Source organism: Pelophylax lessonae (assembly GCF_965119305.1).
Source record: "Pelophylax lessonae genome assembly, chromosome: 2".
In the NCBI taxonomy this organism is placed as follows: Eukaryota; Metazoa; Chordata; class Amphibia; order Anura; family Ranidae; genus Pelophylax; species Pelophylax lessonae.
This window is the reverse complement of record NC_138769.1, coordinates 216,280,424-216,306,652: the sequence shown is the minus strand read 5'-3', so window position 1 is coordinate 216,306,652 and position 26,229 is coordinate 216,280,424. Positions and strand designations below refer to the sequence as shown.

General features: G+C 42.9%; 1 protein-coding gene across 1 annotated transcript in view; it reads right to left on the bottom strand.

The window, feature by feature from the left end:
* Positions 1–26,229, bottom strand: part of NME7 (NME/NM23 family member 7) — a 297,536-nt gene that overhangs the window by 105,238 nt on the left and 166,069 nt on the right. Inside the window, exon 7 of the mRNA XM_082244475.1 lies at positions 21,053–21,158. Within this exon, the coding sequence (XP_082100601.1) occupies positions 21,053–21,158 (106 nt within the window). The remainder of the gene's footprint in view (positions 1–21,052; positions 21,159–26,229) is intronic.

Here is a 26,229-nt window from a genome sequence, read left to right as displayed (position 1 = left end):
CACACCGGCATCATCATTGCACATGCCGCTGTCTACGCCATCAGACTACATAGAGGTAAGTAGTGTGGAGCCTTTGCACTGAGACCTGAACACTGATCCTAGCTCCAAATCTTTTTGACCCTGTCTCTTCTTCATTTGATTCAGACTGTGCAGTGCCCGTGACGATAGGGGGATATCCTTTCCCTCCCCCCCCCCTCCCCTCGCTGGGAGAGTAATCTACCTTAATTCTCCACCGTTCAAACCTAAACCAAGGCTCCCGGCACCTCAAAATCGAGTCTGAGCTCTCAAGTGTTCACTCAGTCCGGCTTGGCAGGCCACACATCTCCAAAGGCTCAGTAAGCCCAGCCCCATAACTCTATAACTCCTGTCTTTAACCATGAAGGTCTGGTTGTCCTTCATTAGTACTAATTCAGAACCTCTCTGTTTTCACAGAGAGTGATATAACCTATGTCACGCTGATGGGTTACAGTATTGTAAGCATCTCTGGCAACAAATACTTACCATTACTGTCTATATACAGGTATTTTTATCTCTTGCAAGAAAAAACCCCCTTCCTTTTCATATCTCTAAACTTGAGCACTCTTATTCAGCTAATATTCACTGTTCACTGCATGCCTATATCCCCTCCACATCCGTTGGTGAGGCGTTTACTGGGTGGTGGCCTGTGCTTGTATGAGGCGGGGTAGACATGGGACACTGGTGTGCACGTGCTTGAAGTGGCTTCCTGATGCATTAATTTATATGCAGTATTCTAATGTATATTTTCTGTTACACAGGAACCTAAAGGCAAAACAATATTATCTTGTACCAAAACCCCTGAAGAAGCGGATCCAATTGTCCGCGAAACATGTTGGGTAGATACCAGGTGCTCATTTGACCACCGGTTATTGTCCTATGTGTTTATATCAATTGAAGGTTTTCTGCCTGTATGTCAACATTTGATACAGTGATGTATGTTCTGCATTCTAATTGTATGTCTCAGCTGTATGTTTTTTTGTGATTTTAACTATGTAAAATAAATTTATATATTTTATACAAATTAGTCGTATATCTTCTAGATCTACAGTACCGCTCAAAAATCCCACTAGCCCTCCTTCCCCATTCCCCCATCGTCCCATTGCTCCGTCTTTCCTCTCCTGCCTTCCTTCTTCCCTTTTCCTTCCCTTTTCCTCTCCCCCCCCCCCCTCTCTCTCCCCCTCCCCCCTTCCTCATCTTGTGTCTTTTTTCCCCACCCTCCTGTCCCCTTCCCCCCCCCCTCCTCTTTATTGTGAAATATAGTCTCAGTGTTTTGATCTCTCTCACCCAGATCTCACACAGACTATTTTTCCTTTATTCAGTATCATTTGGGATGTTGGTACGTTTTTATCAATTTACAACAAACACCAACCTTTAATGTACCGCTTTTAGTACAGAAATCCTGACATAATCAGACCGCCAGGGAGGTTAAGGCAGATTTCTGGGAAAATTGGTGAGCCAATCACACAAGCAGGAAATGATGTTCTGTACACATTCTGGATACAGAACATTTCCAGGTAGCCATATTGTATTGCATTTTCAGAAAACTACAGAGCTGCTGATTGAATAGAAAAGGACATTTTTCAATAACATTAAATTACAATATGACTGGTGTCATAATTGTATACACTATTATTATTCTATTTTTCTTTTATTTGCTATTTTTTCCCCATGAAAGTGGAGTTACCCTTTAAATATGCAGGCTTCATTTAAATAATACTTGGTATTCCTGCCATAAATGTTGCGTTTAGGTACTTCCTGTTAAGCGGTGACAGCTGTTATCCAATTGTACTTTTGTGTTGTCACCCTGTCAAATGTAGCCCTGATGGTAACTGCAAGCAATCATGCTGACACATACTGCCTAGGCATGGTCTTCGACTCTCACCATCAAAAAGTTGTGCTAGAGCAATGGTGTGCTGACCCTGGAGAAAGTCCATGTTGACAGGAAGTAGCTAAAGGAGGCTGAAGGAGATGGCCTAGGTGTCTGTATCAATAGAAAAGGTTGCCATTCTCATCCACTTTAACTGCTTCTGGACCGGAAGGACTTGCCCCCTTAATGACCAGGCCCTATATTGCGATTCGGCACTGCGTTACTTTAACGGACAATTGTGCAGTCGTGTGACGCTGTACCCAAACGAAATTCATGTCCTTTTTTTCCCACAAATAGAGCTTTCTTTTGGTGGTATTTGATCACCTGTGCGATTTTTATTTTTTGCGCTATAAAAATAGCGACAATTTTGAAAAAAAAAAATATTTTTCACATTCTGCCATATGACATTCTCCGAAAAAAAAAAAAAGTAAAAATATAAATTTTTTAACATTTTAGGCCAATTTGTTTTCTGCTACATATTTTTGGTAAAAAAAAAAAAAATCGCAATAAGCATATTTTGATTGGTTTGCACATAGGTTATCGCGTCTACAAACTACGGGAAAGATTTATGTCATTGTTAATGTTTTTTTTTACTAGTAATGGCCGCGATCTGCGATTTTTTTTTGCGGGACTGCGACATTGCGGCTGACATATCGGACCCGTAACTGACATTTTTGGCACTTTTGGGGATACCAGTGACATTACTACAGTAATCAGTGCTAAAGATATGCACTGTTACTGTAAACATGACACTGGCAGGGAAAGGGTTAACAGTATAGGTGATCAAGGGGTTAAATGTGACCCTAGTGGAGAGATTCTAGCTGTATGGGGGTTGGACTTGTGAAATTATCACATGAGCTCTGTGATCATTGAAGGGAGGACGGTCAGATGTGTTTACAATAGCCGACCGTCCTTCTCTCTCAGCGGGGAGCGATCGCCGATGTCAGGTGGCAGTCGGCGCCGCCTGACACCCGCAGCGGCTTCCCCGCTGACGATCGGGGGCAGGAGCGCGCCTGCGCCCCCTAGCTGCCTTCAGGCGAGTGACGTATCCCTACGTCACTTTGCCTGTAGGAGCCAGACTGCCGCTGTAAATATACTGTAGGCAGTCGCAAACTGGTTAAACTGAGTGTACACAACAATCTAGCCACTCAGCTCAACCATAAAGTAGCCAAATTGGCCTAATCTGATCCTTTTTATCAGTTCAGAGCTATGTCAAGCTCTACAGGTCAATGGCTATGGGATCAATTCACTAAGAGTTAAAATAACTCATGGGGCATTTACCTCATGAATGTACCATCTGTATTTCATCAGGGAGATTTTCCCAGAAGTCTGCACTAAGATACAAGTCAGATTTCTGGCATCCCCTGCAACACAAATGTCATTTTTGGTGAGATACTCCCGCAGCTTCCTTCATTAGAGCTTTGCATGTGCACAGCTGATTGATAATTATGAAACCCCTCCCATTAGACCCACTTAGCACACGGGCACAGAGAAACAAACAATGATTTCTTCATAATAACAAAAGGTAGGAATCTGCAGCAAAAGTTGTTATAATCCTTGTAATGTACAGAGATCACCCAGAGTGATGTTTTTTTCTCAACAAAAGTAGAGTTACGCTTTAACCGTACTTTTATCCCCCAGTGACATTGGTGATCAGGACAATTAGAAAAAGTAAATCTCTCCAATGAAGACACAGACAGCAATAGAAAACAGCGGTTCCAACTCCTGATTCTCTTGTGCCTCTGCTGCTTGCGTCATAGCTATTACAACTGCAGGTAGCACTATCAATCACACGTTTTGGACTTTGCTGCATAGAAACGAGCATTTGTCATCCTAGTTAAGACTGATCAATGAGTCTTTGCGCACATCGGAAAGGCAGAGGTAATTTTCCACTGTCTCACACAGCAAGAAACTGGAAATCATCTACAGTAGTTTCTGACAGCCATGGCTCACAAGAGTTATAGATTAACAAGGTTATAGTGGGACAATGGTGCCGTTTATATACATGCTAATCAGAGAGAGTTCATTGGCTTGGGGTAAAGGTGCAAGGTGCTTTACACTATAAATGCATAGAACGACCATATAACTAATAAAGGCACTTTGCTTATTTGTCAAGGTTACATAAGAGGAGGTAGAATATTGCACAGGTCAAATAAATGTTGATAGGTGGCAATGCCCCAAAGTACTCAGATTTTGGATCGGAATTTTCAATCTCATCCATTCGGTAACAGGGGTACATATGCGCAGATCTTCTGAATTAGTTTTATTTCAGAAATTACCCCCTAAGGTCTCAAAGAACTCTAAGTGGTTGATTTTGTATATGACTTTAGCAGCCAGGATAACGATAGCCAAACATGAAAGCAGCCTGTGGTACCACTTAAATACGTCAAACGCAATGTTAACTGGGTAATGGCTAACCTCCCCTGTACCCTCCATAATAACACAGCAAAATTTGATAATATGGGAAATCCATGGATCAGATATCTATCTATTGACTAACGAGTCCTGGAGGCAGCCCTCTTCACCTTTTCAGCCGATACCGGCAACTTTTTCCTCTCTTTATCTTTCCTTTTCTCCCTTCTCTTTTTCCTGCATGGCCTGACAAGAGTCCCCTCTCTTCTTTGTTTTTTACTTTATTTTCTGCAATAGATACTTATTTAACCTATTTGGAACCAGAATAGGAGGCCAAGCCTCCACTATTTTCACCAGTATGATGGTTATTGCCTCTTGTGCCTTTTACTTCACCTAAAATCTCTATCATTGGGAGATGCATAGCTGGTGGAACATTGGTTCTATGGGGTCATAATTCTGTTGATATAACTTGCTTGCTTGTTTTGGAAATATATATTTTCAATTACATGTTTAAAAACCATTTGTCGTTATCTTTGTAATTAAAGCGGTTGCATCTTCACCGGAAAAAAAAAAAACCCTGCAGGACAAAGCTAGTATGCATTAAAAAAAAAAATTACAAAAATACAGACTGAATACTTACAGCCATGCAAAATAACTGGTGCAATGACTCAGTATCCCTTTAAATAGTTCACAATCAGAAAGATAAAAGAGAATTTAATTCTCAGGATAATTCAATGAATAATGCTGACTAGATGCATTGTTTTGCTGCCAAGGCATGCCATGCATTCAAAAGATTACATTTTGCAAAGATTCAGATAAGAAAGTGTTTCAAGGCTGATAAAAGCAACAAGGACACCAAATGCTTTTTGGTAATATAAGGGAAAATAAATGTCTGAATCAATAAAAAATAAAAAAATAAGAAAAACTAATTCCTTCGCATGAATAACAGAACAGTTGTTATTTCTGTAGACTCATTAACGACTCTAGGTCCTAAAAAAACATATTATAAAGTATCTTAAAGCAGAACTAAACCCTCCTATCCTTTACAGCATGGGTGTCCAACCTTTTGGCTTCTCTGGCCCACATTGAGTGTAGAATAATTTTCTCGGGCCGCATATAAAATATATACTATAGTTAAGGTATATAAGTAATAAAACGCCGCCGCGCCCTTCCCGCACTGCCGCCACCCCCCCCCCCCCCCCAGCACTAACCTAACACAACTAGAGGATGATCCCTTCCGAGGCAGTCTCTGCCTACAGTTAGTTGGAAGCCGCTGTGGCCGTGCCCCCGACCCGACTACCTTCCTCCCCAGCAAAAAAAAAATTGTCAGGGGACAGTGGGCTGCATTGCCTGTGGCTCTGGGCCACATGCGGCCCTCGGGCTGCAGGTTGGATATGCCTGCTTAACAGCCAATGATGCTGCCATAATAGCCTTAGTTTGATCTGCAGTTGTTATGGTGCTGCACATATGAACAGCTTTGACACCATCCATTTTATGGTTTGACAGCTTGGTCGAGCATTAACCTAAAGTGAAACTCTAGGTAATAAATAAAAATGGATCAACAGGCAGGCTTTTTAAAGGCAGAAGAGATATGCTTTGTCTCTTCTGCATTAAAGTTATCGACCTGCCTGCCCACCCCTGTAGAAATTCGGCAATGCCAAAGCCAATGGGTCTCATGTGCATGCGTGGGAGTGATGTCATCCCCGCCCAGCCAATAAAAATGGCTGGCATTCCATACTCGGAAGCCAGCCACTCAAAGATGTCAGCAGCCGGGGGGGGGGGGGGGGGACTCCAGGATATTGCATTGCTGGAGCCAAAGTAAGTATACTTCTGTTTTATTGTGGAACTTTGGCCTAAATAAAAAAATTACATATAAGATTCAGTCTATCACTACTAGCATTAGCACAGCAGTCTCCGTTTTTCAGGGTCCCAGTGTAACATAGTTTATTATTTGGTTATCCAGCCAGTAAGTCTGTTGTTTTTCAACTTCTTTTAACACATCCAGCTGTCCATCAAAGGTAGCAATTAAAAGAGAATACAGGGTTTACAAAAAAAATAAAAATGCAAAAAAAAAACCTTATGCTCACCTAGGTGGATGCAGCATTGATCCAATGCATCTGTCCTCCACTGCCTCTGCACTGGGAACTGAGCAATCAAAGACTGCTGATCACTCCTTGCAGTCAGTCCGGCTCTCTGCTCTACCCCTCACTGGATAGCCGGGCTGGGGAGGGAGTGACTGGCTCTATTTCCCAGTGGTGCACTGGAGAGGCTGAGCCAGCTTCTAGTCCAGGCATCTATGTGGATCCCAACTGTAAAGTTGGAATCTTTCCCCAGCCTGGGCTGAGTGACATCAGTCCACAGTGCACTTTATCCTGCTGTGGGCTGAAAGTGGGTCACCTTTAAAGGGTTAAGACAAACTATTAAACAGAGGAAGGGATTCTTACAATGGCCAGCTTTCATTGTTTTTTTTAAAACCTTATTTCCAAAAAAAAAAACTATTGCTGTAACTACATAATAAGTGTTAGCTGGAGTTTGACTTTTTAGTCATTATAGTCAAGGGACAAACTGTATAAAGTCTCCTTTTCACAGAATGGCAACATTGCTCCCCCAAATATACAGTGCGGGAGTGAATGTAGCCACCCAAAGACAAATGGTGGGTTACTGGCTGAAAAAATGAAAACTAATGAAGCCACTGCGTTCAATGATTAGTAAGCTACAATATATAACATTTTTGTTTTCGGTTTTAGTTATGCTTTAAGCACACTAGTAGCTGTAACAGTTATCATTCAAGACATGCCTTGGGAAACAGTTATATCATTAAGTTTAATCCTTTTTAAGAATATATATCTATATCATCTCTAAAATTGGTTCCTGCACAAAGCGCAGCCAGTCACGGACTTTAGAAGGTAGAAATACAGTACATTTATAAGCCATGGAATAATTGTTATAAAAATTGATTGGTAGGAGAACAATCAACTGAAAGAATGTTGGGACTTTGTGTGAAGCACTCTGCCACTAGGGAAAAAATGCTTCCATCCCTGTTTATTTGAAAAAAGGGGGGGGGGAATAGGGAAGGTAATTATAGATATTGTAAACAGCTGGCATAGGTTTGACATAGGTATAACCATAGAAATAGAAAAGTTTATGTAATAATATATTATTAAGTCAGCTGTTACATATGGAGAAAATAGGGTAGAGGAGGGGGAACGTTTCGGACTTTGAATGAGGTGTGCAAAAGAATGTAATACATAAACAGGCAAATCAGTAAATTAATGAATTTATTTGGGCGGGTCTAGAGTAGTCCTATAAAAGCAATTTAGTTGTATAAATCAACATACATAAAATGACATCATGGCATAGTTAAAAAGATACAATAAATAAGTGGTACTGTGACAGACCAGATGAGTTATTACATGGAGGCTGACTGGTTGTAAACTGAAATGGAGCATTTGTAGTCCATAAGTATAAAGGATCCAAAGATATAAAGCTAAAGAGTGCACCACGAACAAGCTCTACGCGTTTCGTGGAATACGTTCCACTTCCTCAGGAGCAGGTGCATCACATTGAGTCAAGCCTGATGTCAGCATAAACATGTCGAGAAAACCAGAGATCCCTGGGGAACGTCTGGGTCGGGGACTGAAGAAACCGAATCCATGGTCACCTGGGCACACTAAACCTAGACAGGTTGTGACTGCAGGAAATTGCCACCAGAATATTCTGGTGAAAACCCCGGATCGGCCTCTAACGCCATGTACTGCTCGCCAAGAGGAGAGGAAGCCGCATCATTGGTGACCACGAGTCCGGGGTTTTCACCAGAATACTCTGGTGGCAATTTCCTGCAGTCACAACCTGTCTAGGTTTAGTGTGCCCTGGTGACCATGGATTCGGTTTCTTAAGTCCCCGACCCAGACGTTCCCCAGGGATCTCTGGTTTTCTCGACATGTTTATGCTGACATCAGGCTTGACTCAATGTGATGCACCTGCTCCTGAGGAAGTGGAACGTATTCCACGAAACGCGTAGAGCTTGTTCGTGGTGCACTCTTTAGCTTTATACCTTTGGATCCTTTATACTTATGGACTACAAATGCTCCATTTCAGTTTACAACCAGTCAGCCTCCATGTAATAACTCATCTGGTCTTTCACAGTACCACTTATTTATTGTATCTTTTTAACTATGCCATGATGTCATTTTATGTATTTTGATTTATACAACTAAATTGCTTTTGTAGGACTACTCTAGACCAGCCCAAATAAATTCATTCATTTACTGATTTGCCTGTTTATGTATTACTATCTTTTGCACACCTCAGTCAAAGTCCCAAACATTCCCCCTTCTCTAACCTATTTTCTCCATATGTAACAGCTGACTTAATAATATATTATTACATAAACTTTTCTATTTCTATGGTTATACCTATGTCAAACCTATGCCAGCTGTTTACAGTATCTATAATTACCTTCCCTATTCCCCTTTCCCCCCCTTTTTTCAGCCATGGAATAATATTTACTTTTGATTGGTTACATGCATGCCTATGCACTTTGCTTACACTCAGCAGACAAGCTCAGAATCATCCTTATCTCATGGAAGCTAAAAGCAGCCGATGGAATTTCCCTGTAAGAGCTCTGTACTCTAGCTTAAAATGCATTGACATCAATGTCCACTAAAACAAAAGGTAACTAAAGAAGGAGATGCCTCATGAGATGTTTCTAATATTGATTTCAAATGTATTGAGTGATTGGGGCTCCTACACCTTCTGCTAGTATAAATGCAATAACCTAAACATGCTTCTAATGTAAGTTGTCTTACGACACTATTCCAGATAGGCCACAACACTTTAGTTGAAGAGTAAATGAACTCTGGAAACTGTGCCCAAAAAAGATCACCAGTATTGCCAATGCCCTCCCTGCAACGGATCTTTCCCTTATTACTGACTTGCCATACCTTGTTCTGTACTGTGTCTCTATGTGGAGGTGGCCATCTTGGTACAGGCAGAGTTTTGGTGAGCCTCCAGCAAGCAGAACAGTTAGCAGTACAGTAATGACATCATTAAACCTCACTCCTAATCCCGTTAGACCAGCAGTCAGAGGCATCAGTGCCTTAGATCTTAGTGGCAGCAGATATACAGCCATAATACACAACCGTAATATGCAGCCAAAGTGGCTAGTCACACCCACGTACCATAAAGTTGTACTGCTATTTTTCAGGAAGAATGCTCCACTTCCTGCTACCTCTGATACACAGAATAAGACTAAATGCTTGGACATACAAAAAGCATTTGACTCCCTGTCATGAGATTATTCATTTCATACTAAGTGAACAGGGATTTCAAAAATACGTCCACAGGCCTAAAGTGCATATGTTTCCTAACTAGACTACCATTTTCCTCCATTCGAAATCCTCAAGGATACCAGACATGGTTGTCCTCCCACAATTTCCTGTGCCACCAAATGCACTATGCTTACATTAGAAGGTGGTTTGGGAGTGCCGGACTTTAAACCACTCACAGCAAAGTGACGTAGGGCTACGTCGGCAAACTTTGCGGTGTTATACAGGGATGATGCCTCTAGCTAGAGACACCATCCCGGTACCGTGGTTTACAGCCGACGGTCGGCTTTCCGTCAATAACGACTGATGGGGCTCAGGAGCCGCTCGATCGTTACCTGGGTGAGCGGGAGGGGATGTCCCCCCCCTCCCGCCACCTTCCGTGACATTCAACGGGCCTCCTGTCCCACCGGGAGACCCGAAAACGGCTTTGATCGGGTCTCCGATGACGTAACCTGGAGGCGTCGTCCATGAAATAAGGTTGCTGCAAAAGGCGGCAGATTTAAAAAACGGCTGTATGCAAAAATGCAGTTTTCGGCGTTTTGCATACATGAAAGTGTAGTGGAGGGGTCTAGGGTCTTTTAGACCCTAGATCCCTCCATAAAGAGTACCTGTCACTGCATATTAATGTCACAAGGGATGTTTATATTGCTTGTGACAGCAATAAAAGTGATCAGATTTTTTTTTTTTAAAAAACCTGTAATAAAATTGAAAAAAAAATAAAATAAATAGGAAAAAAAAAATTTTAGCCTCCCCCGTCACCATTAGCTCGCACACGAAAAAAAAACGTACACGGAAGTCGAGCCGCGAATTAAATCGCTGTTCAAACCACACATGTGAGGTATCGCCGCGATCGCCAGAGCGTGAGCAATAATTAAAAAAAAAGAGCTACACTCTAACTCTAAACTGGTAACCGTTAAAAAAATGTAAAGCATCGCCTATTCAGATCTCTATTGACCGTAGTTTGTCGCCATCCCACGGGTGTGCGCAATTTTAAACCGTAACATGTTGGGTATCTATTTACTCGGCGTGACATCGTCTTTCACAATATACAAAAAAAAATGGGATAACTTTACTATTTAGTATTTTTTAAATGCAGTGAAATGTGATTTTTCAAAATTTTTCCAAAAGAATGGCGTTTTAAAGACCGCTGCGCAAATACCGCGTGACAAAAAATATTGCAATGACCGACATTTTATTCTCCAGAGTCTTTGCTAAAATAATACATATATATAATGTTTGGGGGTTCTAAGTAGTTTTCTAGGAAAAAATACTGATTTTAACTTGTAAACAAAAAGTGTCCGAAATAGGGCTGGGGCTTAAGTGGTTAAATTAAAGCTGAAGTTTAGTATTTTACCAACTTTCTCATTAGGGTTCTTTTAAGGGCTAAAATACCATGCAGATGTTTTAACGAAAGCCCAGTCTAGGAAGTCTATAACTTTTAAAGAACACCTGAGAGGTGTGCGTTCTTTGTCTTTAGACTCAGTGTATATAAATGTGCGGGTATTTTCCTGCTGTACACTATACTGTAACTGAAGAAGTGTCTTGGATAAGTTAAAAACAAGACCTAAAACATTACAAAATCCAGTTGAACGTGAATAACTACTACTAGATATACCCAGCTTTTCCTTGTGCTTAGAAACGCAGCCCCTCTAAATGATCATAAAACCAAGTTAGTAGGTTATTGCATATGTAGTGATTAATTTATGTTTTTCATACATGAGGGTAAGAGCCGGTTCACACTGGGGCGACACGACTCCTTACTACTTCGGGGGCGACTTGGGCATTACCATGCACCACGACTTCGGAGCGACTTGCAGGGACTTCACATAATGAAAGTCTATGCAAGTCGCTCCGAGGTAGTACAGGACCCTTTTTCTAAGTCGGAGCGACTTGTGTCGCTCCTATTAGAACGGGTCCTGTAGCGGTCAATGGACCGCGAGGGAGCGCAACTTGTCAGGCTGACAAGTCGCCTGACAAGTCGCGGCAATGTGAACCGGCTCTTAAAATGGTTTGGTACAATATATATTATACACTGCTCAAAAAAATAAAGGAACACTTTGAAAACACATCAGAGCTCAATGGGGAAAAATATCATGCTGGATATCTATACTGATTTGGACAGGGCAAAGTGTTAGGAAAGAAAGGATAACACATCATTTGATAGAAATTAAAATCTATCAACCTACAGAGGGCTTAATTCAAAGACACCTCAAAAATCAAAGTGAAAAAATGATGCAGCAGGCTTGTCTATTTTGCTGAAAATTAATTGCAGCAACTCAAATTGGTATTTAGTAGTTTGTTTGGCCTCCACGTGCTGGTATGCATGCCTGACAATGTCAAGGAATGCTGCTAATGAGATGACGGATGGTGCCCTGGGGTATTTCCTCCCAGATCTGGACCAGGGGCATTACTGAGCTCCTGAACAGACTGAGGTGCAACCTGGCAGCATCGGATGGACTAAAGCATAATGTTCCAGGGGTGTTCTATTGGATTTGGATCAGACGAGCATAGGGGCCATTAAATGGTGTCAATTCCTTCTTCCTCCAGGAACTGGCTGCATACTCTCACCACATGAGGCTGGGCATTGTTGTGCACCAGGAGGTACCTAGGACCCACTGCACCAGCATAGGGTCTGACAATGGGTTTCCAGAATTTCATCCCAATACCTAATGGCAGTCAGGCTGCTATTGTCTAGCCTGTAGAAGTCTGTGCATCCCTCCATGGATATGCCTCCCCAGACCATTACTGATCCACCACCAAAACTGTCGATTTTTGCAACGATATTGCAGGCAGCATAATGTTCTCTGTGGTTTCTCTGTGGCCCACTAGAGGACGTCAGGACCTCAGGCCACCCTCATGAAGCCTGTTTCTGATTGTTTGGTTAGAAACATTAACACCAGCGGCCTGCTGAAGGTCATTTTGTAGGGCTCTGGCAGTGCTCATCCTGTTCCTCCTTGCACAAAGTAGCAGATACCCTGCCGATGGGTTAAGGACCTTCTATGGCCCTGTCTGGCTCTCCTAGAGTAACTGCCTGTCTCCTGGAATCTGCTCCATGCGCTTGAGACTGTGCTGGGAGACGCAGCAAACTGTCTGGCAATGGCACGTATTGATGTGCCATCCTGGAGGAGTTGGACTGCCTTTGCATGCTCTATTGAGTCCAGCTATCGCGTCACACTACCAGGAGTGACATTAACCCTAGCCAAATGCAAACCTAGTAAAAAAAGCCAGAAAAGATGAGTAGGGAAAAAAAGTCAGTGGCCTCCACCTGTAAAACCACTCCTGTTTTGGAGATCATCTCATTGTTGCCCATCTAGTGCACCTGTTGTTAATTTCATTAATACCAAAGCAGCTGAAACTGATTAACAACCCCTTTGCTACTTAACTGGCCAGATCAATATCCCAGGAGTTGAATTGACTTAATGCTATACACTGATTAAAAAGTGTTCCTTTAATGTTTTTGAGCAGTGTATTATATATTAGTACAGTTCTACATTTCTTTAATTTCATACATGTGGAGCCAGCAACCAAGGCTCTGAGTGCAATATCTTCTTCTCAGAAATCTGTTGGGTCAAACAGACTTTCTAGCCTGAACTGCAGTTCAGTAATCCTGAAGAAAACCAGTCATGACCACGCTTATGCAAAAATATGAATTCTAAATTGTTACAATTTGTCAGGCTTACTAAGAAAATATTTGTCTGCCTCCTGTTTAGTTTTACTTATTTGCTAAAAGGTCCCCTAAGATCTCCCAGGTTCTTCCCTTCCGTCTACCGAAGCCCAAACTGATAACACACTGCGTGCATATCTGTAGTGGACATAAATTGAGAAAGCTTGGAATTTCACATCACCATTGCAGGCATAAAATGGAAAATTGCTTGACATATGCAGAATAGTGAATGTACAAAAGTGAGTACACCCCTCACATCTTTGTAAATATTTTACTATATCTTTTCATGTGACAACACTGAAGAAATGACACTTGGCTACAATGTAAAGTAGTGAGTGTACAGCTTGTATAACAGTGTAAATTTACTGTCCCCTCAAAATAACTCACCACACAGCCATTAATGTCTAAACCACTGGTTTTAATGTCTAAAGTCAAAAGCGAGTACGCCCCTGAGTACAAAAGTACAAATTGAGTGGCCACCATTATTTTCCAGCACTGCCTTAACCCTCTTGGGCATAGAGTTCACAAGAGCTTCAAAGGTTACCACTGGAGTCCTCTTCCACTCCATCACGACATCACGGAGCTGGTGGATGTTAGAGACCTTGCACTCCTCCACCTTCAGTTTGAGGATGCCCCAAAGATGCTCAATAGGGTTTAGGTCTGAAGACATGCTTGGCCAGTCCATCACCTTTACCCTTAGCTTCTTTAGCAAGACAGTGGTCATCTTGGAGGTTGCTTTGGGGTCGTTATCATGTTGGAATACTGCCCTGTGGCCCAGTCTCCAAAAGGAGAGGATCATGCTCTGCTTCAGTATGTCACAGTACATGTGGGCAATAATGGTTCCCACAATGAACTGTAGCTCCCTAGTGCAAGCAGCACTCATGCAGCCCCAGACCATGACACTCCCAACACAATGCTTGACTGTAGGCAAGACACACTTGTCTTTGTACTCCTCACCTGGTTGCCGCCTCACACGCTTGACACCATCTGAACCAAATAAGTTTATCTTGGTCTCATCAGACCACGAGACATGGTTCCAGTAATCCATGTCCTTAGTCTGCTTGTCTTCAGCAAACTGTTTGCGGGCTTTCTTGTGCATCATCTTCAGAAGAGGCTTCCTTCTGGGACAACAGCCATGCAGTTCAATTTTGATGCAGTGTGCGGCATTTGGTCTGAGCACTGACAGGCTGACCCTCCACCCCTTCAACCTCTGCAACAATGCTGGCAAAGACAACCTCTGGATATGACGCTGAGCACATGCACTCAACCTCTTTGGTCGACCATGGCGAGGCCTGTTCTGAGTGTACCCTGTCCTGTTAAACCGCTGTATGGTCTTAGCCACCGTGCTGCAGCTCAGGGTCTTGGCAATCTTCTTATAGCCCAGAGAGTTCTTTGCCATGAGGTGCCATGTTGAACTTCCAGTGACCAGTATGAGAGAGTGAGAGCAATAACACAGAATTTAACACACCTGCTCCCCATTCACACCAGAGACCTGGTAACAGTAACAAGTCACATGACACCGGGGAGGGAAAATGGCTAATTGGGCCCAATTTGGACATTTTCACTTAGGGGTGTACTCACTTTTGTTGCCAGTGGTTTAGACATTAATTGCTGTGTGTTGAGTTATTTTAAGGGGACAGCAAATTTACACTGTTAATTCAAGCTGTACACTCATTACTTTACATTGTAGCAAAGTGTAATTTCTTAAGTGTTGTCACATGAAAAGATATAAAAAAATATTTACAAAAATGTGAAGGGTGTACTCACTTTTGTGAGATACTGTATGTGACAGACAAGTTTTATATGCAACATGTTTGCAGAAAAAAAAGACATTGATTCCAGGGGAGTGGCTACTAGGAGAGTATCAAGCAACAGTCCTTTTTTTAAATTAAAACATATATAGTTATGTCAACCTCCTTATCAAAATCAAGAAAGTAAAAGAAAAGAAAAAGGGGGGGAAATAACTATATAATGTTTTGGGTATGTTATGTAATCAACTAGCATAAAATGTTGACATAAAATGCTGACATTTTCAAAGAATATCAAATAAAAAGATTAGAAAGGCTGAGACTGGAGCCCCAGCACAGGGAAGCCTAACTACTCCTGATGCTAGGCAGAAAGAAACTGAGTTGGGAGTGGTCACTGCAGGGGGGTATTGACCAGTTGGGACAGCCCCCATGGGTGTGTATATGCAAATGCCTTTATTCTTTTGACTAAGTCTTAATGCCTAGCTACTCCTGCGGAGCGGAAGTCAATACCCAATAGTGATGACTTAGAGGAGGTGGCGACTGTCGGAGGACGTAAGAGAAATGTTAATTTTAACATGAGTGTAAATAAATAAAAAAATGGCTCCGGCAGAAAAAGGGCTAGGGGCGCCAACAGGTCTCTTCGAGCCCTAGAGAGCCCCTGGGTGGAAATTCTTTACCAATATCAACTTCAACCAAAAGTGCTGTGACAATTTTCTGAGCTTGTTATGACAAGGTCTCCACAGTATTCTTACGATGTCATTACCAGGAGGATTTCAGGGCGTCTAACTGTTTAGCTGAGCACACATATCTTGTGGTATTGGTGCACTGTGAAAATAGCAGTCAAAAGGTCGCACCCATTTGGGAAAATCAGAGATGTGAAAAACAAGTTCTCCGTATCATGATTTCTTTGGATAAAAAAGGATAACATATTGTTAAAGCAAATATTATTAATCCTAAATGAATAAAATGGCAAAAATACAGGAAAAATATTGTAAAGGCACATTCAACACCCTTAAGTAACGTTCCTTCAGTGTGGCTTGAGAAATTAAAGCAATCATTTCAATAGTTTAAAGAAAATTTTGTCATAAACCTGGGCAAATAAAATGAATTAAATGATGAAAAAAAAAACATAAGCTGGGGTTACCGTAAAAGAAAAAAAAAAAAACATGTCAAAGGAATCAGTAGGTTTAGAGCTTTGGTTATATCCATTGGGATTGGCTCCTAACCCTCCCTATTAGATCACTGATGTAATGAACAGCCCCATCTTTAATATGGAGGGTTGAGAACAGCAGGGGGCAGGACCAAGCTTGACTTTTAACATGAAAAATCTGAACATTTTCAGATGTCCATATAACTAGCTCTACTGATCAAGCTGACACACACTTACACTCATCATTTCCATCATACGCTTAGTTTAAATTGTTCATGTTTGTTTACTTTAAAGTCTTGCTTCCCACAAATCTTTGTACCCTTAGGGCCGGTTCACATTAGTGCGATCACAGAGATCGCATTTAATTCAGAGCGCACTGATCCCAAATTACATGCGATCTCTGTGCGGTGCAAATTTCAGCCATACAGTTTGTATAGCTGAATTCGCACCGCAATTGCTCTGAACTCGCACAGGACCCTTTTTTATATCCGCAGCAGAATCGGATGCCATGGTGGTTCACACTTGCAGATCGCACTGTGATTGGCGATCTCAACTGGGGGTGTCGTTAACTTTTAATTGACACCCCCTGTGTATCGCATATGGCAGTGTGAACTGCCAGGGGTGCGGATGCGATGCGGGAACAGGAGTGTGAACCGGGACTAACTGTATTACAGTTTGTATGCAAAAATAATAGTAATTAGGCGGTTAAGCCACATTATGACTATGTCAAGTTGGCTACATAGTTTGCCATCAGAAAAATAGGGATGGAGAGGCGAAGCAAGTGGGGGTTAAATTGAAGTGTACCAGTGGACTGGGTCTTTAGATTGTAAAGCGCAATATAAATCCTGTATTATAATATTAATAATAAACCATGTTTCCCCACATATGTTATTCTGATGACATAAACATTTCTTAACCACTTGCCAACTGCCTAACGTCTATCTACGTCGGCAGTCAGCCCCTCACAGGCAAAGTGACGTAGTACTAAGTTGCTAGCCTGTGCGGCTATAGGTAGCAAGCACGCGCCGCCGGAGGCGCGCTCCAACTCCCGCTCGCTCACGGACCCCCCCCCCCGCGCGTGTGAGTGGCAGACCCGATGGCCGCCACTCACTCGCGTTCGTCGGTTACACCAGGAGAAAGGCAGGCGGCTAATGTAAACAAAGCCGCCTGTCAATCTCCCTTGTGTAACAGCAGAGATCATACGGTCCTGCTATGAAAGACCGTAGATATCTGCTGTTACATGAAAAGCCACATCCGAGTGGCTTTCAGTTAGAAGCATGCCCCTAGGGACACATTTAACCCCTCCTTCTCCAATAAAGTTAACCCCTTCCCTGCCAGTGTCATTTTTACAGTAACAGTGCATATGCATAGCACTGATTACTGTAGTAATGTCACTGGTACCCCCAAAAGTTTTAAAAATGTCAGTCAAGGGTCCGATCTGTCCGCCGCAATGTCGCAGTCCCGCAAAAAAAAAAATCGCAGATCGCCGCCATTACTCATTAAAAAAAAAAAAATATGACAAAAATCTTTCCCTTAGTTAGTAAACGCAATAACTTTTGAGCAAACCAATCAAAATACGCTTTTTGCGATTTTTTTTACCAAACATATGTAGCAGAAAACAAATTGGCCTAAAATGTTAAAAAATTTTGATTTTTACATTTTTTTGGGGGGAATTCATATAAAAAATTTGAAAAATATTGTTATTTTTGCAAAATTGACGCTCTTTTTTTGTTTATAGCGCATGATCAAAAAATTGCACAGGTGATCAAATACCACCAAAAGAAAGCTCTGTTTGTGGGAAAAAAAGGACGTCGATTTCATTTAGGTACAGCGTCGCATGACCGCGAAATTGTCCGTTAAAGTCACGCAGTGCCGAATCGCAAAATAGGCCCTGGTCAGAAAGGGGGTAAAATCTTCCGGGGCTTAAATGGTTAAAGTGGATGTAAACCCTAAATATACAGTACCCAGTGAAGTGACTGGCCCCAGATGATACACAAATATTAAACAAATCTCCCTACATACGTTTTTAGACTTTTTTCTTCCTGTTCCAGCACTGTGGAGTCTTGGCATACACTGTGTGACATCTGATTGGAGGAAAGGAACACCCCCAGCCCCCTCCACATAGGCAGAGGAAGGAAAACACATGCAGAGCTGTGCAGTGAATAGACCAGCCCTATGCTTATCTATCTATATGCACTTACCCTGACACAAAATTTTATCTCCAGCGTCGGAGAACTTGTCAGAAGTTATTATGTTGATAACAGAGGAACAGAGCAGCAGAAAGACACAGGACTTAGAGCTTTGGAGATAAGTAAACACTACAGATATATGTGCCCAGGTCAAATTTCATGAATGGGTTTTACATCCACTTTAAAGAGAGTTGCAGGTATGAAATGCCTAACAGGCAGTGCAACAGCACTTCAGGGTAGTGTTAGAACTAAGCGTTGCCCTCATACATTCCTCCTGGCCCATCACAATGATGGACACAAAGGAAGGTACAGGAAGCAGGAAGGGACACATGGCTTTGGCGGTATTAAAAAGGACCATGCTTTGCTTGTCAAAAGGCCTTAGATTAGCTCCTGACAGAAAGGTTAGGTATGAGCAGGCAGCCCTGGGTGCAAGAATTTTATACTTGTAGCAATTTGCCCAGCTTCCTCCAGTGACAGAATCTTTTTAAGGGCTCTTTCATACAGGCGGACCGTTCAGATCCGCCTGTCCGTTTTTTTGTCGGATCTGAACGGTCCCCCCCATGCCCATGCATTCCTATGGGGCATCGGATGTCAGCGGAGACATGACCGCTGACATCTGATCCGATCCGTCAAATCTGGATGGATTGAAACCCTATTTTCCATCCGTCCAGCGGATCGGATGGGATCGGATGAGAACGGACCGACGGTCCGTTCCCATCCGATTTCCCCCATAGAGATGCATGGGGAACTGACAGCTGTGTCTCCGCACACAGCACGGAGACACAGCTGTCATCCTCCTGCTCAGCGGGGGATCGGCGGATCGATCCCCCGCTGAGAAAAACGGAGTCCGTCCGACGGACGGAGTGTGTGAAAGGGGCCTAAGAGTTAAAGATGAATTCCAGGTGTGGATATGTTATACTGTACATCATTATATTGGTCACACAGGAAGTGTGTTAGTGGCTGGATGACCAAGTGAAAATAAATGAAAAAAAAAACAAAAGCCTACAAAATTTGAAAGCATCCACCACACATTTAGGATTTGAAAACTGCAACATATTAAATGTTTGTTTTTGGGTGTAATACTTTACATTTCAAGACCATGTTTAGCAGCTTCCGTATCCATCAGATAAATGAAAAAACTCTATGATAATTTTTTCAGTTTTACAACTTGTCTTTGAACTAGGAACACATGCAGTTGTACCTGCCAAGTTCTCTGCTGCGAGATTAATTAGTGCTCTCACAGCAAGGGGCATTTTACATTTGGCAAGGGGCAGCTGCCACCGGCCCAGTAATTGTTGTGGGGCCCAAAGTAGCTGCCCCTTGAGCCCAAACTGCCCGCAAATAATTGTGGATTTGGGAGGTACCAAGAAAATGTTTGCCCAGGATCCAATAAATATAAAAGATGGCCATTGCAATCACAAAGAGATTGGGTAATTTTAGTGAAATAAAATCTGGCTAAATGACCTTTAATTTGCTCCTTCGGTCATCCGTATGAGATTCTTTTGACAAAAAAAAGAAAACAGTTTAAAAATTGATTTTCTAACTTACTTAGTGTGAGCATATCTAATCGTTCCCTTTCATGTGGATAAAAGAGAAGGAAGCTTTCACCAGACTGCAAATGTCTATTGACAGAATCTGGCATAAGACTGCAAAAGGTCTCATCAAATCATTCTTGGCACGTGGATGGCAATTCTTAGGGCCAGATCTATGTAACCTTTTTACACATCTGCCACTATGTATAGTCTATGGCAGTGATAGCGAACCTTGGCACCCCAGATGTTTTGGAACTACATTTCCCATCAGTGGCGGCTGGTGGTCAAAATTTCTTTTGGGGGGGGCGCAAACAGAAAAATGTAATAGGAATTGCTTTAAAACGCTGTAAAAAATTGCGTGAGTTTGAGGTCACAAAAGTGTGAAACGGGCCTTCAGTAATTAAGGTATTGAGTGCCCCCTTTCAATGCAGAGAGACCAACGTGCCCGCAGAGATGCCATTTGCTATTGTCACACAATGGGTGGGCTCGGGGCACACTGCTCTGTGCCCCGGGTCCACCCTTTGCTAAAGCCTATTAGAGCCTCTGGCTCTAATCAGGTGATTCAAAAAGAAAAAAAGCCCCATTGAACTCCATGCGTCCGGCGCCCCGCATGTAGATTAGGGGGCCGGACGCATGGATAGGGGGGGGCGGTGCCTATGCACCCCCAACGCACCAGCCGCCACTGTTTACCATAATGCTCAACTACGCTGCAGAGTGCATGAGCATCATGGGAAATGTAGTTCCAAAACATATGGGGTTCCAAGGTTTGCCATCACTGGTCTTTGGGGTAGATTTAAAAAAAAAATGGTGCACTCAGAATTTGGTGCAGATATGCATGGTAGCCAATCAGCTTCTAAGTTCAGCTTGTTCAATTACCCTTTGATAATAAAACCTAGAAGGCAGAGCTTTACCAGATTTTGCACTCTCCAGTTTTTTTTTGTTAGAATAAGATTTTCTTGCAGGATATGGCACATTGACACTCTCCAGTTTTAGTAAATTTCCCACGTGTGTTTATCATGTGAACAGGGGACAGGGGTCTAATGATTTACAAACTCTTTATCATATCTTCTTTTTTACAGTAATCTTTACAACAAACCGTTGAACATATAAAAATGAGTATGGAGGTCATATTGGAACACAACCGGGCAGAATAATACAACATTGGTGTTATTTCGCAAGTATGACCGAGGTAAGAATGAAAATACCTTCAGAAAAAGCATGAGGCTTAATAATACAGCAGGTGCTTTGAGTAAATGTTGCGGTATTCTTTGGTCCACGGCCTCCACTGGATGGAAAGAAAAACTCCAACTCCTAACATTGGTTAGAAGAAAACAAAGAAAAATATTATAACTGTTCCGTGTTAAGACAACATAAAAAAAAAAACTATTTAGGCAACTATTTCTAGCATTATAAGTCTTAAAGTATAACTAAAGGCAAAACTTTTTCTTTAGTTTTGGATAGAGTACAGAGGGATTAGAACACCTGTTAGTTTTTACTGCTGTCTGTGTGCCCATTAGGGAGATTCATCGTCTCTATTTGCCCTGTTTACTGTTATCATTGAAAGTAAAAGTAAAAGAAAATCCCAATTTTGGGTTGTCCCCACAAAAGTAATAGAGGGGAAATCTTCCAATGGGGACACTAGCTCTGGGGACCTGGGGAGTCCCCAACGGATTCCCTTAAAGTGATTGTAAAGTCTCATTTATTTTTTTTAAATAACAAACATGTTATACTTACCTGCTCTGTGCAGTTTCTTTTGCACAAAGTGGCCCGGTTCCTCCTCTTCTCGGGTCCCTCTTCTGCTCTCCTGGCCCCTCCCTCCTGTTGAGTGCCCCTACAGCAAGCAGCTTGCTGTGGGGGCACTCGAGCCGAGTCACAGCTCCCTGTGTCCATTCAGACATGGAGCCATGACCCGCCCCCCGCCCTCTCTCCTCTGATTGGCTGACTGACTTTAATTGAGAGGAGCAGGAACCAATCGCGCCACACTGCTGTCTCAGCCAATGAGGAGAGGAATCCTGGGAAGCTGAGAAACTCCTGCAAAATCGCTGGATAAAGATGGGCTCAGGTAAGTATTAGGGGGGCTGCTGCACACAGAAGGTTTTTTGTTTACTAATGCATAGAATGGGTTAAAGCGGAGTTCCGGCCACAAAATCGGCAAAATCCGGCCATATAATCGATTTTGGGCCATCCGCTTGCTTTTGGTCACCTGCAAAAGAAATGGATAATTACGATTTTTTTTGTTTACTTACCTTGTTATTGAAGAAATATATACTCACCTTTCTTCCACTTCCTCCCTCTGCGGCCGTGGCCCGCGCCATCACTTCCTCTTTGCATTGATTCCTGGAAGCTGAATGTCATCGCTCCCAGGAATCAATGCGCCTGCACTGGCCCCGCTCGTCACTTCCGGTGCGTCGCCTCATTCCCTGCTAAACAGCTTCTGGGCATGCCCAGAAGCTGTGGAGGGATGACGCGCCGCACTGGAAGTGACGAGCGAGGCCGGTGCAGGCGCATTCTGGGAGAAGAGGACAAGGAAGAGGACGCAGAAGAGGACGCGCTGGCTTCAGCTGCCCACATCCGAGATGGCAGCGCTGGAGAAGAAATTTTCAAGGTAAGTATTTCTTCTAAAAGGTAAGTGCGACCCGGGACAGTACAGAGCCTATCCATTGTGGAATGTACCAGCCCTGACTGTCCCGGGGGTATTTGTATTGAAAAAAAAATTTTGTGGCCGGAACTCCGCTTTAAGATATAAAAAAAACCTTCTGCCTTTACAATCCTTTTAATTTGCAGGGATTTCCTCTCACTTTCTGTTTTGTACATGGGACAGAAAGTGAAGGTAAATCTCCCTAACAGTGCACAGTTGTCAAAAAGTAAGCCAACAGTGGCCCTCCCTTACTTTATCTAAAATGAAAAAAGAAAGTTTTGCCTATAGTTCTACAGTAAGGTATATTACTACAACGCAGTAAGGTTTATCCATCAAACTCAAGAATCTAACAAGAAACCTGTATGGCTAGGGTACTTGACATATTACCTGATCCATTAAGTCTTAATATTAACCATTTTTTACTAACAATGTTAACTCTACCAGTGGAAATGGATTAACGGCCACATGGACTATTCAAACCCTCAAGTGGCTTTAAAAAGCGTACAAAAATAACCTGTTACTATGGTGAGAGGGAAGCAGTGGGAGCATGTAATGTGAGCATTTCACCGCATATAGGGACTGTGTAATTATATGGATTCCCACCACAAAAAAAAGAAGTCTATCGCCTCATTAAATATGGATTGATTGCTGTATGATTTAAAAAGAGAATGGAAAAGCTCCAAGAACCCCATTCAGTGCCAAATTTAGCTGGTTTAAATATAACCTTCCATTGCGCATATTAGAAGTTCTGAGCACAATGGAAAGGAGCGTAGAGTATTACCATACATTTTAAATAAAGGTGGATTCATATAGGATTGCCTACTTTTACTGTGTGTTATCAGTCTCTTACTTTACAAAGGATTGCCGCTAGTAACTGTTGTTACTTTTCTTGATAACGGACTTTGCAAAAAATGCAAATGAATGTGACCCGCTATGAAAGCTGCTGGGACCAAGGGTCAGCTGGTACCTAGTGAGAATCTTCCTGATTTTTTCACATCCTATTGGCCTGTACATGACACTTCAGTAAACTCGAAGTGTACAGGACACTCTTCCATATTTAAAGAAAACCTCACACTTTTGCAATGATTATTTAGGGATGTCTCCGCGCGCTTATTCACATTCAGCATCATCAACTATAGCGGACAAGTTGTGATTTTTTTTTTTAACATCAGCCTAATGCAGCACTATTTTCAAAAAATCGTAGAATAAAATCAACCTGAATATGAGAATAATGATGAATAAACCTCACTGCAGAAGCCATGCACAATGTCTAAGCAGAAAAAAACTTTTGATAATAGACTAACTATCCTGGGCAGTTTTAGCATACCAACTTTTTTGTATGAATTGCATCAAAAATCCTCTCAGGCTACACAGAAAGAAAATAAAAATATATATATATATTTGTCAACATACTGCCATATATGTATAATACTAATATGTTTCATCCAGTAAAACATCCATATATTAACAAGCATGCAGCTTCGCCATATAAGCAAATACGTTTTCATATTATAGGTCACAACAATTTTTGTTTTGGTTAGAATTTTTGGGCTTAGCCTATATAAATGCTCTACACAATGACAGCTAATATTATCTGGGCTGAACACATTTAACTATTAGTTTCTGGAGTAAAAGACTACAAGAAGATTTATTAAAACTGGTACACTTAGAAACTGGTGCAGCTGTGCATGGTAGCCAATCAGCTTCTAACTTCAGCTTGTCCAATCAAGCTTTGACAATAAAACCTGGAAGCTGATTGGTTTCTATGCGGAGCTGCACAAGATTGTGCATGTTTCAGTTTTAGTATATGTTCCTCTACATGTTGTTTAATATTGTCTCACCTCACATCTACAAAGTAGCCCCAGGATAATGGGATTTTTGACTTACCGTAAAATCCATTATCTTTGTGTACCAACAAGTAAGGGGTGCGACAAGATGACACTGCCAATTCCGACAGCCTGCCACCTTCTAGGACAACGCAAGCAGTGGAATCTCTCAAATATTTTCAAAGGGAGGCTTCTGGGGAACTGAAAGCACCAAGTTCAAATCCCAAGGCGGTAGAGGAAACCACACCGGTGGAGTCAAATATCAAACCCCCTGAATAAAAGTGCGCACCAGGGAGTGGCATGGCCAGGGGTCATCGAAAGAAGACCGCCAAGGTCGACACCTGGCCCTTGATGGCACTCAAGGCCAACTTCTGCTCAACCCCCCACTGAAGGAAGGTCAAGACCCAAGCCACCGAGAAAGAGTGAGGGTGAACCCCCAGCGACTCACACCATGAAATGTATGCTTTCCACTTACGATGGTAGATCTTCCTAGTGGTAGACTTCCTAGCTTTTAGCAGTGTCCGAATCCCCGACCCAGGCAAACCTCTATCCTTCAGCACCTGGCTTTCAACAGCCAAGCAGTCAAAGCCAGTGACTCTAAAGCAGTATGGAAAATTGGCCCTTGGGACAACAGATCCTCCCCGAGAGGCAGTCTCCAATGGGAGTCGGCGACCAGCCACACCAGGTTGGCATATCAAGACCAGCGAGTCCAGTCCAGGGCCACTAGAATGACCAGAATCCCTTCTGCCTCGATCCTGCGCAAGAGTCTCGGCAGAAGCTTGAGAGGAGGGAAAGAGTAGACCAGACAATACTGGCCCCACGTGGGCCACCAGTGCGTCCGTGTCATCCACCAGAGAATCCATTGACCATGCCACAAACCTCTGAACCTTTCTGTTGAGCGGAGATGCCAACAGATCCACCTTGGGGGTGCCCCACCGGAGACCTAACTGATGAAACACATCCCGATGAAGGGACCACTCCTCTTGGTCCATCGATTGCTGACTGAGATAATTCACCTGCCAGTTTTCCACCCCTGGAATGTGTACGGCGAAGAGGGCCGGAACAAAGCATTCTGCCCACCATAGAATTGCGCCTACCTCCAGAGCTGCCAACACACTTCTTGTTTTACCCTGGTGATTGACATAAGCCACGGCCGTGGGGTTGTCTGACTGAATTCACACTGGACACCCCTGAAGACGATCTGTCCAGTGATCCAGACACAGCCTGATCGCTCAGAGTTCCAGAACATTGATCGGGAGTCTGGACTCTTCCAGTGTCCAAACAGAGTGGAGCTCTGACCCACGACACCTCCCCACCTGGACAGACTGGCATCTGTGGTGACTACTGTCCAATACAAGGGGAGAAAGTATTTGCCCTGTCGAAAAGCCGGAGAGTGAAGTCACTAGACCAGAAACCCTTTTGTTTCCTGGCTCAGTCGGATCTGATTGTCCAGAGACTTCGGACACCTGTCCCTGTTGGCCCAGATCTCCCTTTGCAGGGACCTCATATTGAACTGTACAAACAGAGCCGCCTCTAAGGTAGATACCATCAGGTCCAGCACCCGCATGCAAGTCCAGGGGGATAACGATCGGCTGGACAGCAGGTGGTGAATCGCAGCATGCAATTTCTAGAGTTTGTCCAGAGGAAGGAACACTCTGGCTAGAGCCGATCCAGAGTCAGACCCAGATAATCCAATTTTCTGGAGGGAACCAGAGCAGACTGCTGGTAATTCAGAAGCCAGCCAAACTCCCTCTGAGTCTGTATAGTAATCCCCACGTTGTCCACCAGAGCAGCAGAGGACCCTGCTCGAAGGAGGAGGTCGTCCAAGTAGCCCAGTATCTCTGACCTAGCATCGCCAGAACAGGGGCCAATGTTTTTGTGAAGAGCGGAGGCAAGACCAAAGGGTAACGCCACAAAC